Genomic DNA, 18704 nt, shown 5'->3' with positions numbered 1-18704 from the left:
AAAACTTTTGTAGTAAATTAGAAAACAAGGCAAAGTTCACAAGCAGTCTCAGACTTTTGGACCCCAATGTTTGTTTGCTTGTTTTCTCCTGACAGGGAAAGAAAAAGAGAGAGAACAGACAAAATGGGGGATGGAAAGAGAGAGAGAGGAACACAGACCAGGGAGAGAAGGAGTGATAAACAAAGATAGACAGAAAGAGAGGAGCTGGGGGATCAATGCAGAGAGAGAGAGAGAGAGACAAAGAGGAGTTGGAGAGAGTGAAAGATGAGGAAGGGGCAGAGAGAAGGGAGGGAGAGAGAGATAGAGTGAGAGTGGGAGGGAGTGAGGGAGGGAGGGCACCTGAGTTCACTTTGGGTAAAGTTTCTAAAGTAAAACAGCTTCTAAATTCTCTCCTTTACCCTGGGGGACAGGGAGAGAGGTAGAGAGAGAGAGAGAGGGAGAGAGAGAGAGAGAGAGATCAGTTCTCTCTAAGGAGTATTTCCTTTGCAAAATTACACACCAAGGGCTTTCTCCGTCTCTCCATCTTCTTCTCTATCTCTCTCCTTCTCGCTCAGGGTTTTGTGCTGACAGGCGAATCTGTGCATATGACAAGGCAACACTATGAGCACCGTCAGCCGCCGATTCTCCTCCATCAAAGCTGAGGCAGATCCCTTGCCATTTCCATAATAAAACAATAAGCACAGCACTTTGGAGCAGCATCCAGTGATCCTAACAGTGACAGAACCAAAGGCAAAGCAGGCTTGTGTGCAGCCGTATTTTACCACGTAATTACAGCTGGGCAGCCGGCGCTGTGCTACAGCAGATGCTGTGCTATGCGAGGATGCTTTCGCTTGTAATTATCATGATGAACTTGGCTCACGCCTGTCATCAATATCCCGACGTGATGACGCGCACGTAGCCAAGCCCTCTGAACTGATGAGGCACAGTGTGTTACTGTGTATTCATGTGTGCAAAAGAGAAAAGCACCTTTAGAGCTGGACGAGCTTTACTAAGGGATCTTCCATAATGTAAAGTTTAATGGACTAAACGATTCATACAGGATAAAGTATAATGTCACTAACACCAACTGTCATAAAAAAAAAACTCCTAACCACAAAACGGTAACTTCATAGGAGAACAAAAATAATGTTTGGATGGTTTAAACAATCTGGATGTAAAATCATTCAGTGTTATGAAGTGAAATGTGTGCTTTCCAGATGAATGTGTTTACAGAACTGTTTACAGTGCTGGTGATAGGAACCAGTCGTCTCAGGTGTTAAATGCCTCTCTAAAGTTCGCTCACAGAACGTTATTACACTGTGAATACACTGCCTAATGAGGCACTGAGACACTGTTTTACAATAGTGATGAATATATCCACTCTAATTTATCCCAAAGGTGTTCTATTGGGTTGAGGTCAGGACTGTGCAGGCCATTCAAGTTTTTCCACACCAAACTCCCTCTTCCATGTCTTTATGAACCTTGCTTTGTGCACTGGTGTGCAGTCATGTTGGAACAGGAAGGGGCAATCCCCAAACTGAGAACATGAAATTGTCCAAAATCTCTTGGTGCTGAAGCATTTAGAGTTCCTTTCACTGGTACTATGGAGCTGAGCCCAACTTCTGAAATACAACCACACACCATAATCCCCCCTCCACCAAACTGTACACTTTGCACAATGCAGTCAGACAAGTACTGTTTTCCTGACAAGCACCAAACACAGATTCGTCCATCGGACTGCCAGATGGAGAAGCGTTATTTGTCACTCCAGAGAACACGTCTCCACTGCTGTAGAGTCCAATGGCGGCGATTTACACCACTGCATTCGACACTGTGCATTATGCTTGGTGATGTAAGGCTTGGATGCAGCTGCTCGGACATGGAAACCCATTCCATGAAGCTCTCTACGCTGTTCTTGATCTAATCTGAAGACCACATGAAGTTTGGAGGTCTGTAGCGATTGACTCTGCAGAAAGTTGGCGATCTCTGCATGCGCCTCAGCATCCGCTGACCCCACTCTGTTATTTTACGTGGCCTACCACTTCGTGGCTGAGTTGCTGTCATTCCCAATCAATTCCATTTTGTTATAATTCCATTGACAGTTGACTGTGGAATGTTTCGTAGCAAGGAAATTTCACGACTGGAATTGTTGCACAGGTGGCATCCTATAACGGTACCACGCTGGAATTCACTGAGCTTCTGAGAGCGACCCATTTTAAAACGCTATTCCTATCACCACCACTGTGAAGAAATGTGAGTTGGTAACGTTATCTACAATCAATCAGGTCACATCATAAAATGTTTACAGAATATAAAAGACAGATATGATTTTTTAATGTTAATGTGCGAAAAGAAAAAAACTGAATTGAAACATCAGTTCATGGTAGCATTACATTATCAAATTACAGTCAATAACAGTAACATTATTTTCAAAATGTTGTGGCTTACTGTACGCCTGTATTGAAGATGAAAGAACTTTGTCAAGTCATTTTATACACCTTGTCCTCTGACCACCAAAGGAAGTGGTGTTGTTTATTTCCAGGGGTTTTGTTATAACATTATTGTTATTGATTTGTACAAAACTTCTTTAGATCTTTGAGGTAATGTCATCATCTATTAGCAGCCAGAGTCCTGGGCCAAAGCTGAGAAAAATGGATGGTATCATGGTTCAAGGCTGACCAATGAGTTTGGTCATCTTTGAAACATCTTTGTTTACCACAGGGTGCAATACGGGTAATTTTTCATGATATTCATGTTTACCGTTGACAAAAATGAATTTACTCTGGAATTATTAACTGTGGTGCCTGTAATGCTGAGTTAAAGTCACAAATCTCTGCAAAAGTGATTTCAATTATAGTAGATTTCTATAAAAATAATCCAGCTCAAATAGGGTTAAAGAAAGAGTTTGTGCTCATAAGAGACTGAAATAAGTCAGCAGTGTTTGCTTTCTGGGTGCCACTAGGCAACACATCCACCGTACAACTCGTCCCCGTGTCACCTCTGTACCAGTAGATAAGGCTAAATCCGCCACAGGCACATATTCGTAGCATTTTCTCCAAACCATCTCAGAGAGTACTGCTCTATTTTAAAAGTTTCATTCAAATGTAAATTGTATTAAAAAAGAAACGCATTTATGAAAAACAGGATGGCTAATTTTCTGAGGTGAAGGATTCACTGTGTCTAAGAGCAGGAGGCCAGAGGGGTCTGATAATAAGAGAGAGGCAATTCAATTTCCATGCTTCATTTATGGTATTCGCACAGCATGCACCCCAGTGGCTCCCTCTACTGACAAGGAACATGGACAACTCCATTTAACTGTTCTAGACATTGTTCTAGACTTTCTCTTGGGTAATGCTGATCCTTACCATGTAATTGGCAAACTGCACTTTGTACATACATTTCAGACGAATTCATCTACTTAAACTTTAAACCAAACCCCTCCGGTTATCTTTTGAAAAGCTGTGTAAAATGCATTCAAGCTTTTCCAACAGTAAACATTGCATTACAGTCTCTCAAGAGGGAGATGAGCACATCTGCTAAAGGCGGTTGAGTTCCGCACCACTTCTCTTATGATGTTATAAACCCCTGAAGGGCCTTTGCCTGTATTCTTTACCACCTACCCAACATAAACTCATCAGTAATCTGATCAATTTATTGTGACAGAGTAAAACTGACATTGTGGTTTATTACACAAACAACAGCGTCCATCCACCCAGCCCAACACTCGTCCAAGTGGTTTCTCTATGCATACAGTTGCATAGTGAGAGGACAAGGGAGGCGGACACTGGAGAACTTGCAAATGATTTTACATGCAACTTTTGCATCTGTCGGCTGTAAATTGCCAGGTGCTGTCACAGGCATTGCAGCATCACACAGCCAAATAATCAGGACGATTACACAGCAGTAAGCACTGCTCTCCACCAAACACTAATGGACAGCACACTGATGTCTTTTACGGAAGACATTACAACATACTGGGTATCAGTATTGGGTCGATATCAGCAGATCAGATATCAGGAGACCACAGTAATCACGGTGAAAAAAATGGGCTGATACTCAAGGTTTCAGTGTTGGTATCGGTATCAGCAAAGTGGTATCGTGCCACTCTAGATGACATCTTTAGTATCCCTATGAGTGTCACTCCAGGACAGGAGTAAGAAACTGCTGATTAGTAAGTATTTTATCATTTACATTAAATGGCAAACTGATCTGACCAACCACAATATGGAAGACACTTTTGGAAATTGGGTAACATTTTTGTTAAAAGTGGTTCAAAAGCTGCCTTCTTCATCGCTGACAGTGAGAACTTGCTTACACCACACAACTTGTCAATGCGCCATACACAATCACCCAAGTGCAGAGGGAACCAGTACGTGAGTGCTCAGAAGAATCACAGGGTCAAAGCAGGTAGTAATGATTTGTCCTTCAGTTAGTTCTTTAAATTATTATCAAATCCCCCTACTCGCTGAGAAAATCTCTACAGAAGATAAAAGAAAGGTGATTGTGACCAACTTGAAGCTGGAAAGAAGACAGAAAGTAAGTGTGGAAGAAGGAAAGGAACGTTTTTGGACTCACCGGGCCTCTTCTCTAGTTTCCTCCCTCGACTGCCGCATAGCCGCACTTTGGAGATAAGGATGAGGATTTGTTTCTGACACAGGGACTTGTTGCTCTTGGGGCAGGGCTTGCGCTTGCTGGCGATTTGCCGGTTGGCCTGGGGTTCCTTCACTTCCCTGCGCTGTCGGATCAGTGAGCTGGCGAGGGCAGCCATCTTGTCGTGCCAGGATCACCCGTCAAAAGGCCGCCAGCCCGCCCAGTCACCCAGGGCGCCGGACAGGAACAGGCAGGGGAGCACAGACAGCAGGAGAGGTACTGGGTCTCCCGAGGCAATCAGCAGATGAGGAGGCAATATCAGAGAGAGAAAAGGGGGCTGGATCTATGAGTCAGAGGGGTGGGTTCACACCAAATAAAGTCCCAGTAAAGTTTTCTTTGGTTGAAAAAACAGAAGCAAACAAACAAAAAAGGGTCTTTCTGAATTGAATCAAGGTTGTTTCCTAAATGGCAACTGCTGTTCTCATTGATTCAGAAGTGGCAAGTTCAGTTGCTGGTGTTGTATTTCAGTGGTCGTGCCGAAATGCTAACGCTTGGACCACGAGTGTGGCAGTGGGTGATTAGCGGAGTCATGTTGTTGCTGTCCGGCAGCGGAGAGTGAGGCACCACGCGTCCATGCTTCACTCTGTCTCCATCTCTTGGAGTCTCTGCAGTCCCAGCCTGTCCCGGACAAGCTTCCACACCACATGCACTTTATCCAGCTTCAAATTGACTTCGTAGCTTCTCGAAATCTTGACTTTAGACTGGAAATCATTAGACTCAAATTAAAAAGCAAATCAAATCATCCAGATTGTCTGACCTCTCAACTGAGACAACTCCAACCAAACCTTTTAAAAAATCCAGAAACACTACATTGACATTCTTTTGCTTAACCTGAAACCTGTTTTGTCTCCATTACAATTAAATTGACATAAATAGAGCAATTGCTTTTAAACAAAGAAAGAAAGGTATTTAAAAACCTCAAAACCTGGTACGGTCATCCCAGAAGCTCACATCCAGAGTGAGGGATTAGAGGAAGAGAAACAGGGATGGAAGGAATCGGACGGAAGACAGCTTCCCTCCTCTATGCCCCCTATGCATTCCCTCCATTTCCAGCCCCTGGGAGAGGTTTTGTAAATTTCACAGGTTCCCTCGCACAGGGGTGACATTCATGAACGAGGGAAAGCGGACACAGAATGAGACAGAGAGAGTGGGAGCAGGAGAGAGGAGAGCCTCTCCCTCGACGTAAGAAAGGAGAGCAGCGTGGTGTGCAGCTAATCTCCTGGCATTTCTGTGTCCTTCACACACACTGAGACACGAGACAAGAGAGAGGGATGAATGAACGTGGGACGACGGGAGGGAGAGGGAGGTGTGGAGAAGATGGAGAGTGCAGGTATGTGCTCCTTAGAGAGATCGCTGTAGCTTGTACGTGTCAGTCAACTCCGGAAACCAGCTGTGTTGTACAGGTCCTGAGAAAGAAAGTCAGTCAGGAAGGTTCAGTTCTATACAGTTCTGTCCTGCTTGAGTACAGCTCTCTCCTGGTTCAGTACAGTTCTGTTCTGTTTCAGTACAGCTCTCTCCTGGTTCAGTACAGTTCTGTCCTGGTTCAGTACAGTTTTCTCTTGGTTCAGTACAGTTCTGTCGTGGTACAATACAAGTCTGTCCTGATTCAGTACAGCTTTCTCTTCGGTTCTATCCGTGCCCTACACAGGTTCGGTTCAGTTGAATTTAGTACTGTTCTGTCCAGGTTGTTTGGTACAGTATTGTTTGATCCAGGTGCTGTCTCAATTCAGTACTGTTATGACTAGGTTCTATGTGAGTTCAGTAATGTTCTTTCCAGGCCCTCTCTCAGTTCACTACTGTTCTGTCCAGGTTAACTTCTGGTTCATAAATGTTCCATCTAGCTTGTTTCCCAGCACTGTACAGTAATGTCTTGTTTCTGTTTTGTCCCGGTGCTGTACAGTTGTACAGTGCTATACTGTCTGCCCTGGTTCAGCACTGTTAAGTCCAGGTTCTGTCCCAGGTCAGCATTGTTCTATCCCAGTGCTGTTCAGTTATGTATCATCTGTTTTGTCAGAGTTCTGTCTACATCTTTTCTCAGTTCAGGAATGATCTATCCAGTTTCTGTCCTGGCTCAGTGCTGTTCAGTCCAGATTTTGTCTCAGTTCAGTAGAGCGCTGTCAAGATTCCATCCCAGGGTAGGACCGATCTATCCAGTTTCTGTCCTGGCTCAGTGCTGTTCAATCCAGATTTTGTCCCAGTTCAGTAGAGCGCTGTCAAGATTCCATCCCAGGGTAGGACCGATCTATCCAGTTTCTGTCCTGGCTCAGTGCTGTTCAATCCAGATTTTGTCCCAGTTCAGTAGAGCGCTGTCAAGATTCCATCCCAGGGTAGGACTGATCTATTCAGTTTCTGTCCTGGTTCAGTGCTGTTCAGTCCAGGTTTTGTCCTCATTTAGAGTTGTTCAGTCCAGGTTCTGCGCTGTTCTGCATCAATGTTCTGGTCCATTTCTGTTCTGTTCCAGTTCTATCCTGGTTCTGTCCTGGTTCAGTTCAGTTCTGTCCCAGCTCCTCTGGCTGCTCTTTACACAGTGATGCCAGTTTCTATCACTCCTTCTTCTTGAGTGTGTGTGTGTGTGTGTGTGTGTCTGTAAGGTAAGTCTCCTCAGCTAGGCACCTCTGATTCGGCGCCTGCAGTTGACAGTAAGTGTGTGAGTGTGTGTGTGTGTGTGTGTAGGTGTGTGTGTATGTGTGTGTGTGTGACTGAGAGTGTGTGTGAGTGTGTGACTCTCTCTCGCTCCCTCTTTCGTGTATGATCGAGCCAGCACGGGAAACATGCTGCTCTCTCTTACCCTCCCTCTCTCTAGAAACCCTCCTCTCTTCTCTCCTCTTGTTCCCTCCCTCTCTGTCACTCATATCCCTCCTTTCTCTCTTGATCGCTCACAATCCCTCCTTCTTCCACAGTCCTCACTTGAGTCCTTCTCTCCTCCACCCTTCCCTCCCTCTATCTCTCTCTCTCTCTCTCTCTCTCTCTGTGTGTGGTGTGGAGCGTTAAAAAAATTAAAGCCTCCTGATGTTGGCTTAAAGGGACAGAGAAAGAGACACTGTCAGCAGCTGCTGTGCTCTCTATAGTTGTAATACTGACAAAGTGCCTCACCTATGAGAAAGAGTCACACATTCACACACATGTGCTCATATTTAGAAATATTACATAAATTCACAGACTCAAGAACATATAAAGGTCAGGCAGGTGTAGTTATAGATGCAGTCTGTACAGGGACAACTAAAGGAGAAATTGACCGATTTTTAACAATGTCTTTGTAATTCTGTCATTGAGATGTAATCAAAGTCAAAGTAGTTTGATGTGACATTGTACTCTGTAAAGAAGCTTATAAGCTTAGATTTCTTTACAATGGCAGTGCTAGGAATCAAGGACACAGTACAATACAAATATAACCATTTTATTTACAATCCCAAATAACCAATAAACCTACAAGGGTCTGCATTTTTGAAATGCCCCTAAGAAAATTAGGGATGAAAAAAAACATTGGGGCTATTTTGCCTTACAATACCTTGCATGAACCTCCCAGCCATGCATGGGCCAAAATTATACCAAAAGAATGTCTAAAGCATCAGGCAATGTTTTTATAACCGCTTTGTACAACACCTTTCTGTCAGATAGATTCAAAGAACTCTTCTGACGTCTTGTTCCTATCACCAATACTATAAAACATTCTGTGAGATTCTCTAAAATAGATATATTGCACATCAAAACACTCTGTATGGGCATGAAATTAAAGCCTGAAACTGATCCATACTCATGAATTGAGACCCAACCCAACCAGGCCCGACTGGTACAGCTTCATTTGGATCCTGAACGCAAACCAAACCCACTCACACAGATGGATAACTCTGCGTTGATTTGTTACAAAATGCTTGATTGACAGAAAATGTTATGATGGAAATGCTGGGATAAACTGATATGTTCACATCTGTAATACATTAATAGTTGTATTTTTTAAAAGAATTGCTGATTGTACCTGGCAGAGAACATCATTCCTGTTCCTCTGATCAAATGTTAGCTCCACTGGGGTCAAGTTCCTCACACAAACACTTAACACTTTTTGGGCAAGCTTAACAGGCAAAGAGGAAAGATGTGTTGTGACCTTTTCACCAACTCATCAATTGGATGATTGTGAATGATGTAACTTCATTCTGGTTCTGTTCAGTGGTAGAGGTGGGAATCTTTAGGCACGTCACGATTCGATTCGATTATGACTCAGAGGGCTGCAATGCGATTATAAAATGATTATTGATGCATCTCTTTTCTATACAGGATTTCTATTTTCCTAATGTCTGAGGACTTGTTAGTTTTAAAGCAAAATCGCTGTGTCAGTTATATATTTTTGAGACTGGATGCTGAATCTGGGCTCCAAAGTGTGCAGCATAGCGCGAAAGCCCTGGTTCTCAACGACTGACTATGTGACTGAAGGTCAGAGCAACGAAGTCTCACCTCGTCAGCAGCTACAAGACAAACATTTGGAGGTGAATGGACCGATTCACATTTATAAGCACTGCAGTTGGTTTCTTGGAAACCTACATCTGCAAATGTCAAACACTGTCAAACACTAAAAAGTTGTGAAGATGAAGTCGCTTCTCTTTTGAATTTTCCCGTTCCACCTTAAATGGTGCAGCAGTTACATTCAGCGCCTCATGCAGAATGTAAGGTGGAACGGGAAAATTTGAATGAGATGCTGGCGAATGAGAAGCGATTTCAGCCTCCCAAAATGTAGAACGCTGAGAGACATTGTACAAGAAACTGCTCTAGTTTTGAGAAAAGTTTCCTGACAGAAACGGGAGGAATGCGGCTACAGCTGAGCTAAAGCTTAAAGCAGAGCAAAGTAACTAAGTCTGCACTCTCATTCATATTTTTTAGCCTACACTAAGACATCAGCACACACTGAGACAAACTGGACATTAAATGTTGGGGCTCCCAAGGTGGTTTGACTTTGTTGAAAGTACAAAATGGCTCTTCTTAACATTTGGGTTGTGACTCCTGGCCTAACGGCTTTAATGCAGAGCCGGTCACATTTCTCACTCATCCATGGGTGTTTTTGTTAGTTATGTGCCGCCACAGACTGTCCGGGCATTGCACTTACCCACTTCCAAGTTCCGCCTTTTACGTTCCGTCAACGTTACGGTATAAATTAAATATTTCGAAAATCGATTTTTGACCTTTTATGAATCGATTCAGAATCATTCACGTCTGCATCGCGATGCATGTAAGAATCGAGTTTTTTCCGCACCCCTATTCAGTGGCACGTTCACCCAGTTCTAAATGTTGTATGTGATAAATTCGTCAAAATCTCATATTTTGTACTTTGCTGAGTAGCAGACCTCTACTTTGCTTATAACTTAACAGTTTAATTATACAAAAATTATACACTACTGATCAAAAAGTACTAAATAATTGAGTGACTTTTTATATTTGTTTATATATAAACAAATATATATTTATAGTGTTTATATGTTATCGTTAAAGTTACTTCTTTATCTCTCTGCTTTAGAATTACTGGGTAAACTCCAAAATTGGAGAGACAAGTCCAGTTACCTGTAAACTACAAAATTATCCTAAGCTCACACATAAGTGTTTACCTCTATATGAACTTCATTTTTCATGTCTTTTAATTCTCGGCTCATCTTCCTCAAATCTGATGTCACATAAGCAAAAACACACTCACATACAATCCCTCAGACTTGCCAAGCTGCTTTGTAGAGCTGTTTAAAGGACTGTGTGGCTCTGAAATCTGCTCTAAAACAGCTGCGAGACCCATCCTGACATTCACGTCTCTCCCCTCTCCCCCAATCCGCTCTTGCGCATCAACCCAGTGTGATGACATTTAGATACAAGGCCCCCAGCACTGACAAAAACAGTGATATAGGGGACCACCCACTCCTCACATCCAGCAGGCTCATTCTGCAGGCCTTAATAAGGTTCCATCAGGCATATGCAGCAAGAATTAGTGCCGGCTGCTGAAGCTGTTTGTCCACTGGTGAAGACGAGCTTTTACTACGCCCACAGAGCATAAAGTCCCAGACAACCTCTGAGAGATGAAGACATCTAGCACTGAAAAAGAGGGAGCACACATGCAGGGTCAGCAAGAGATAGTGAAGACACTGCACACTGCAAAACCCCAAACTGAGCTTCATAACCCAGCTGACATATGGCTCGTTTTCATATCAACTGTTGTGAGATTGGACAAGCTTTGCCACATGCTGAAATGGTGGTAAAAGCTGCTCTGTTATATGATTCTGGATGACCAGTTTTCATTCTTGGCTCATATTGCAAATTTGATTGGGTCGTGCAAGTTTCTCTTCTGCAACATCCAGAAAATTTTACCCATTCTCTTTAGGGAGGCCAACCAGGTGCTTGTTCTGTCTCTTTTCATCTCAAGGCTTGACTACTGCAACACATATCTGGCTTGTCTTTTTACACTTACCATCAGGCTCTTAAAGCTGATCCAGAATGCAGCATGTCTTCAATCTTCCTAAGTTCACCCACGTCACTCCACTGCTGCCTTCTCTTAGCTGGTGTCCTGTAGCTGCCCACATCAGATTTAAAACTCTGATGCTTGGACACAAAGCCAAGAAAAGGACTTGCTGCTCTCTGCCTGATGACAAACTCAATCTGTGTCTTATACCTTCTTAGCTTGACCCACCATCCCCCAGAACACATGGAAGATGAAGGCACTTCTCTGTCCTGACACCAGGTGGTGAATTGAACATGTGAAGAGCAGAATCTCTCGCCATCTTCAAATTCCAACTGAAGATCCATCTCTTTGTGAAGCACTTAAAGGAAAACTAATGTAGCATCTAGCATTTATGAAGTTGTCTGGTGTTGCATTTCTGTCCTAATTCTGTATTTTGGATCTTTCTTTTAAGTTATCAACACTGGCACTTTTCTGGCCGTGTCTCAGCTCAAGGGTAGTTTGGATTCTTATTTTATTTTTATTTGTTAAGTGGACGGAGTGAACAACAAAGCACTTTTGTACATCACTGTGGATAAGAGCATCTGCTAAATGCTTTAAATGTAAATGTACATACGCAAACAACTATATCCATTCTAACTGTGTTTGAAATACATAAATTTGAATAAATCATTTCCGTGACTGTTGTCTGCTACAGTTTCTCATCAAGGTGAATGCACTTTTACCACTGTTCTATAAGGTTGAAAACTTGCAAAAAAAGAATATATCTGTAGGTGTACTGCAGCATGGAATCCCTGCCTTTGCTCTGTCCAGTTCAAGCTTTGCTCCACCCTGATTGTGGCTGCAGTTTTTTATCACTTATGTCTAGATCATCATCTGTTTTGCAGTCTAGTCTTCTCTCCCTGTTTTCAACTGTCTTCTTACGTTCCTGTGCAACTGTGTAGTGGATTTTTTTCATATACATTGCAAAGTCTTACTTGAGGTGAATATTTTCCTAGTTCAATCCTGGTGTTTTTTTTTTCAATCTAATTACCTGTATATACCCCATTTGCTTTTTGTCTGGTGATTCTCTAGTTTTGATTTTGCCTCCTGTTTTTATGTGTTATTGTTTTATTAATATGGATATGCCTATAATGTACAACACAGCTGGTTCTTACTTTCATTCCACAGACCGATTAAAAATTCCCTCTAAGCAAAAATGACTTTTGTGTATATCCTACTTCAAGTTTGCATGTATGTCACAAATGTTTCTTTATTACACACTGATATCTGTATCTAGAGTGTTTTGTGACAACTGCTGTAGTAAAAAAGCACTATATATACACAAAAATAAATTCAGCAGACTTATATAATTTTGTACCAATTAAATGTTAATATTCCTCACTTTTTCAAAAAATGTTCACCTCTTTCTAATTGCACAAACCAATCAAGAAAGGAAAAAGAATTCAGCTCTAAATGGTTGCTTTCTTTAACACATCTGAGTAAATCCAAATCCTGATGCCTCGTGGCTTGGCTTTGAGACACTATAACAGATAAGGCAGATATTCAGTACATTTTAACTGGCTGTAATTTTTGAACATTTCATCCTTGTTTTTGGAATTTCCTTGAATGCATATTTCCTTGAATGTGCATGTGTGTTAGAAGAACTTAGTGTTTTACATGTCTGAAATGATGTGAGTGAGCTGACTGTTGGATGTTAGTGTAGAGGACAGTCTGTATGATATAATAATGACGTAAACGCTTACACAGGCTGCATTCTTTATCGTCAAAACTCCCAGACATGATGTGACCGGGTCGTACTGTCCGTCTAAAGAGATTACATTCATCCGGGGACCCCTGAGACCCTGCTCTGTGTGTGTCTGTCTCTCTCTCTCTCTCTCTCTCTCTCTCTCTCTCTCTCTCTCTCTCTCTCTCTCTCTTTCTCCCTCTCTCTCTCCCTCTCTCTCTCTCTTTAACACCCTGCCGAGGTAACAGGCTTTCTGCATTTAATCCTTTCCTCATTATGTAATGGTGTGAAGTGTCCCTCTGTATTTTGGATGGTAATACCCTAATGGTACTTTCCATGTTGCAGTAGTTTTTTGCTTATTGACCTCTATGGTGATCATGTCATACTAAGAGGTTTAGTCCAGCACCATAATTTTTAGGAGAGATTTTATATATATATATATATATATATATATATATATATATATATATATATATATATATATATACGTATATATCGGGGTAATTACAATTTTAGCTAATTTTGAGCATAAAAACACATGACTATGGTAAACACAGCTTTGAATCAGAATATACCTCATTAAAACATTATCATTATGTTTTGGTAATGGCCATTCTTAATGTTCCACACTAATTTTCAGATTTCAGGACATATTTACTTAAAAAAATAGCTTCTACCAGGGATGCAGTCTGAACTAATTCAGTAGAATTGTCTGCATATGTTCATGTGTAAGATGTCAAAACCCCAAAACTGTCTTTGAATACATTTCAAGCAAATGGTTTTCTGGGATATGTGTTTTATATGTGTGTTAGAAGTTAAAGCCCTGAGCTGTGTCTGAATGAATCTGAAGTAAGAATGCTGGGGGAGCAGCAGTGTAGGGGAGGTGAGTGAGTGTGAATAATGTGAGTAAAGAGTGTGTGGCCTGCGGAGGAAAAGAGCTGCTCCATTTTAATCAAGCAGCCTTCAGAGTGTGTACCACATAGCCACAAACTCCTGCTGAGTTACACACTCAATAACACACTCACACACACCAGTCACTGTGCAGTAACTCACTCACTCACACACACATACATTTGAAATTCGTTTGCTTGAAATGATTTCAAGTACAGTTCAGGGGTTTTAACCTCTTACACGTGAATACACACTCACGGAGCTGTGTGTAGAGACTCCAGCAGCAGATTTGGTGTCTGTCTATGAGATTAGAGTGGAGAAGCTGTTTGGCCAAAAACCTCATTTCAGGCAACAGAGGCGACTTCCAGGTTCATTTCCGCTTTAAATCCCTCCAGCACGCTTACACGCACACTCACACACTCCCTGGGGGTGACTCGGGATTAGAATGTTATGAATGTGTCCTCAGTTTGGGGTTACTTTTGGATCACAGGTATGCACACGCAAACAGAAACTTATCACACTTTTTGGCTTAAATCAGTTTTGCTTCTTGTCTAAAGACGAAACTGTAGAAACAGTTCTCCAGGTCAGTGGTTTTATTCCACAAGTCCAGAAGCACTCTTCTAATCTCCAAGCTGTCAGGTTGATAGAAAGGTTGGGGGTGGGCCTATGATGGGTTGTACAATGGGGTGATGTAAAAAGAAAGAAATCATGAACATGAGAAAACAGCAAAAACAGTTCAGACACAGCTACATTCAAGGAAATACCAAAAAGTGAGAGTAACGAAATGTAGAGAGTAGAACGACTTAATGAATGTTTGGATTTTATTTCAATCTGTACTCCGCTACTCCACATCTCAGAGAGGGAGAAAGGGACAGAAAGAGAGGGAGAGGGAAAGAGAGAATAGCAGAGAAAGAAAGAGAAAGGGACAAAAAGAGAAGGAGAGAGAGAGAAAGCAGAGAAGATGGAAGGGAAGATTGAGTGGAAGTGATTAGCATAATGCTTAATCTTAACACATCTATGAACAGAGAGAGAGAGAGAGAGAGAGAGAGAAATAAAATGCTGAGCCAAGTCTGCAATTTAGCCCTGAAACAAATGTGAAAAGAAAGGGTAGGAACGGAGGTGGACAGGGTATGGGCTGACAGAGCTGGTGAAGACTCAGGGGGAACAACAGAGTGGGCTGAGAGGAAAAAAGCAAGATGGAGAGGAAGAAAAAAAATATATATATATACAATGCATTTGGAAAGTTTTTAGACTCACTTTGCAATTCTGCTAAAATAAAAAAATAAATTAACTTTTCCCCATCAATCAGCAATTACTGAATACAATTAATGTGAAAACAGAATTTCAGAAATTTTTTAATTGCAAATTTTTCCTTTGCTATGACACCTGCAATTTAGCTCTGGGATCCTTCCATTTCTCTTGAGCATCTTTGAGATGTTTTTACACCTTGATTGGACTCCACCCGTGGTAAATTCACTTGATTGGACATGATTTGGAAAAAAGTAAAATTACATTTTACTGACTTTCTAAGTGAAAATTAAAAAAGAATTGCTGAGTCTAACATTGGAAAAAATCATTTTTCTTTATATTTGCAAATAAATTAAAATAAAGTAATTGTGCACTAAGTGTGCAGTGGTTTGTTCTCCATTGAGGATTATTCCACATAAAATCATAAAAATGATCAGTAAGTGATTCCAAACTTTTGAATGTTGGTATCTATTAACAAAAAGCTAGAGATGGTCTGGATAGTATAGAGTGTGAGAGGTGAGAAAGACATCAGCTGATGTAGCTCCACACAGGGCTCTGTAAATTACAGCTTCCAGACAGTCTGCAAGCTCAAATCTGCTTCTAGTACATTAGAGTGGGTGTCAGTCAGAGCTTGTTAACTGGCGACCAGTCTGAATGAATCACTAGGGAACGAGGATTGATACTGGAAACAGCCCTCCAGGGAGCATTTAATAACCGCATAACTCAGTGAAGACGCGCTGCTCGCATTCCATTACTCACACTCACGCACACAGGAGATGGAAACCGTAGTAAACGTCTCAACAACATGATACAACAACTGGCAGAGAGCTGTGTGTCCCTGGTGATTTACACTTTTGGGCTAATGAGAGATGTTTAAAGAAGAGGAGATGAAGAACAACTTCTTTCTCTTCCTGAAACCTCACATCAAAACAAAAGCTCAACTGAGAAACCAAAAAGATGATTAAAGTGAGTATATTTCATCTCCTGTTTTTTTTCTTTTCTGGGAGCTCCATACATAACTTTTGTGCATTTCTATTTCAGTTAAATTATTTTTATATGACCATTTTCCAAGCTTCCATCTCTTAGGATGAAACTGAATGTTTTTGTTACTGTGCCTTCAATACTGATATATGTAAATTAGCTCTGTTTGTCTGATTAGCTGCCCTATAATGGACATCCTTCAAAAACCAGTTCAGGCTAAAAAAAAGCCCTTGTAACTTGTAATTTCTTTTATTTTGCTAATTTGTCTCATTTAATGGTTTCAGATCATCCTACAATTTTTAATACAAGATAAAGGCAACACAAGTATACACAAAATGTGTATGTGTCATATTTGTATCACCCATGTGAAAAAGTAACTGGTTCTTTAAGCCTAATTAATGGTTGTGCCACTCTTGGCAGTAACAACTGCAATCGAGCATTTACAATAACCTATTACGAGTCATTTATATCAGTGTGGAGGAATTTTGGCCCACTTATCTTTGCAGAATTGCTACATAGGAGGGTTTCTGGGCATGAAATGCCTGTTAAGGTCTTGCCACAGCATCTCAATGGGATTCAAGTCAGGACTTTGACTTTGACCCGTTGTCCTGCTGCATAACCCAGCTGCGTTTGAGCTTTAGGTCACAAACTGACGGGCGGGCATTCTTCTTCAGGATTTTCTGATGGAAAGCACAATTTATGGTACCATCAATAATGACAAGTTATCCAGGTCTTTCAGAAGCAAAGCACTACAACCACTGTTTTTGACAGTTGGTATGATTTTCTTTTTGTGCAATGCAGTGATGACTTTATGCCAGATCCAGCGAGACCCATGTCCTCCAAAATGTCTTGGGGGGGTTATCTGTTTTTTTTGGCAAACACGAGACATTGCAGAGATGTTGCAGAGATATCTACTGAAGTTATCATGCTTATCAGCTAGCCCTGGCCTGTCTCGTAATACCACTTTGCACTTCAAGAAGCAATGTTTACTAATGAAAATTAGTAGTTAGCTACTTTGTAGCTACTTTGCCAAAATGTGTAGCTAGCTACAATTTAGCTACTTTTCCAGAAAAAGTAGTGCCAACTTTTTAGCTACTTTTTGAAAAGTAGTGCACTACATTTTAGCTACAATTGAAAAAAAAAAAAAAAAAAAAAAAAAAAAAAAAAAAATATATATATATATATATATATATATATATATATATATATATATATATGTGTGTGTGTGTATATATTAAATATACAATAAGATCACCAAAAAGTGTAACCAATGATCAAACTTACACAACCAAAGATGTGATATCCAACAAGAATCTAGGCTAAGAATATCAACAAGAATATCTGTATACACACTAAATAATTTTGTGCAAAGCATTAGCGACTGTCGAAATAAAACTGTCAAAATAAAACCGCATCAGTTTACACATTTCAGCAAGATCTGTACAGACATGACATTCAGAGCCCTTTGTTGAACTTCAGCAACACTTTTAGCAACACATGTGGCTTTTCTACTGCCCTGTTGCAGCACCACTAGATTATAAGGTAAAATAACATAATCCTCCTTTGCTGTAAAATAAAGCTCTGCTTATTGTTATAACACACAGTTTACATTTACATTTACAGCATTAGGCTGACACTCTTCAGAATGTCCAGAGTGAATCCAGAGCGAGTTACAATTTGATCATTTTACACAGGTAGGCCAAGGCGGTGTTAGGAGTCTTGCCCAAGGACTCTTATTGGTATAGTGTTTGTCCTGGTGGGGGTTGAACCCCAGTCTACAGTGTAGAAGACAGAGGTGTTAACCACTACACTAACCAACCAACAGTTCTAACACAGTTTTAACAATAAATGGTCTTAAACGCTGGAGTCAATGTAGAACTGCTAATTCACCCACCTTTAACACTGAAGATTGACGCTGGTCAAACAGCAACACAGACAATCTCGCCTAGCTCACAGCTAATGACACGGAAAAAATGTAAGACGAATGTCAATAATTTCAAAACAAATGGACATTTTTAGCATTTATAATCACTCCAGCTGATTTCCTGATATGTTTTATCTGCAATGAGATACTGTCAAACACTAAGTAATGAAGTCAGTTTCTTGTTCAAATTTTCCTGTTCTACCTTAAATGGTGCAGGAGTAACATACAATCTGGCACCTCAGGCACCATTTAAGGTGGAACGGGACAATTTGAACAAGAAGCTGGTGAATCAGAAGCGACTTCAGCCTCGTAAAAAGTCGAATGCTGAGACACATTTTACAAGAAGCTACTTTTGCTGAAATTCTCCTGACTGAGGGCAAGAAAGCAGCTACAGCTGATGTAAAGCTTAAAGCAGAGCAAGGAAGTCTGTGTTTTTGTTTGTATTATGTTTTATAGCCTATACTAGTACATTACCACATACCTACAGCCAATACAGACATATTTACATCCAAGATGGTAAAACAGACATAACATGTTGTGGCTCCCAAGGTGGTTTCATTTTTGTTGAAAGGACAAAATGGCTCTTCTTAACATTTCGGTTGTGACCCCTGAGGTAAGCCCACTAGTAAGGTGTGATCAGCATGTGGGGTGAGTGTGTGACTGTTCAAGCTGTCCACGGCTCAGTCAGGATTGCACAATCGCCACCAGCCCAGTGAATGATGGCGTTCTATGGTTTCAATTTTGCACGGATCGATTGAAGCCTGTAGCGAAATTGTAGCGAACATTTTTGCTATAGCTACACAAAAATGTGTAGGCGCTACAGCTACTAGCTACTGAATTGTGTAGTTAGCTAAAAAAAAAAGCGTGCTACTTAGCTACTC

At 41.1% G+C, this 18704-nt stretch overlaps 1 protein-coding gene and 1 long non-coding RNA gene across 2 annotated transcripts in view; one reads left to right on the top strand and one right to left on the bottom strand.

The window, feature by feature from the left end:
• Positions 1-5740, bottom strand: part of fgf11a (fibroblast growth factor 11a) — a 95379-nt gene extending 89639 nt beyond the window's left edge. The window contains exons 1-2 of the mRNA XM_017710298.2: positions 5547-5740; positions 4555-5330 (exon numbers count right to left, since the gene is read on the bottom strand). Coding sequence (XP_017565787.1) covers positions 4555-4747 — 193 coding nt within the window. The 5' untranslated portion in view covers positions 4748-5330; positions 5547-5740. The remainder of the gene's footprint in view (positions 1-4554; positions 5331-5546) is intronic.
• Positions 5741-15598: 9858 nt separating this feature from the next.
• Positions 15599-18704, top strand: part of LOC119261814 — a 39323-nt gene continuing 36217 nt past the window's right edge. Inside the window, exon 1 of the long non-coding RNA XR_005129207.1 lies at positions 15599-15884. This is a non-coding gene — a long non-coding RNA (uncharacterized LOC119261814). The remainder of the gene's footprint in view (positions 15885-18704) is intronic.

This window comes from Pygocentrus nattereri, chromosome 2, assembly GCF_015220715.1.
Source record: "Pygocentrus nattereri isolate fPygNat1 chromosome 2, fPygNat1.pri, whole genome shotgun sequence".
NCBI classification, from domain to species: Eukaryota; Metazoa; Chordata; class Actinopteri; order Characiformes; family Serrasalmidae; genus Pygocentrus; species Pygocentrus nattereri.
This window is presented reverse-complemented; position numbering and strand designations above follow the sequence as displayed.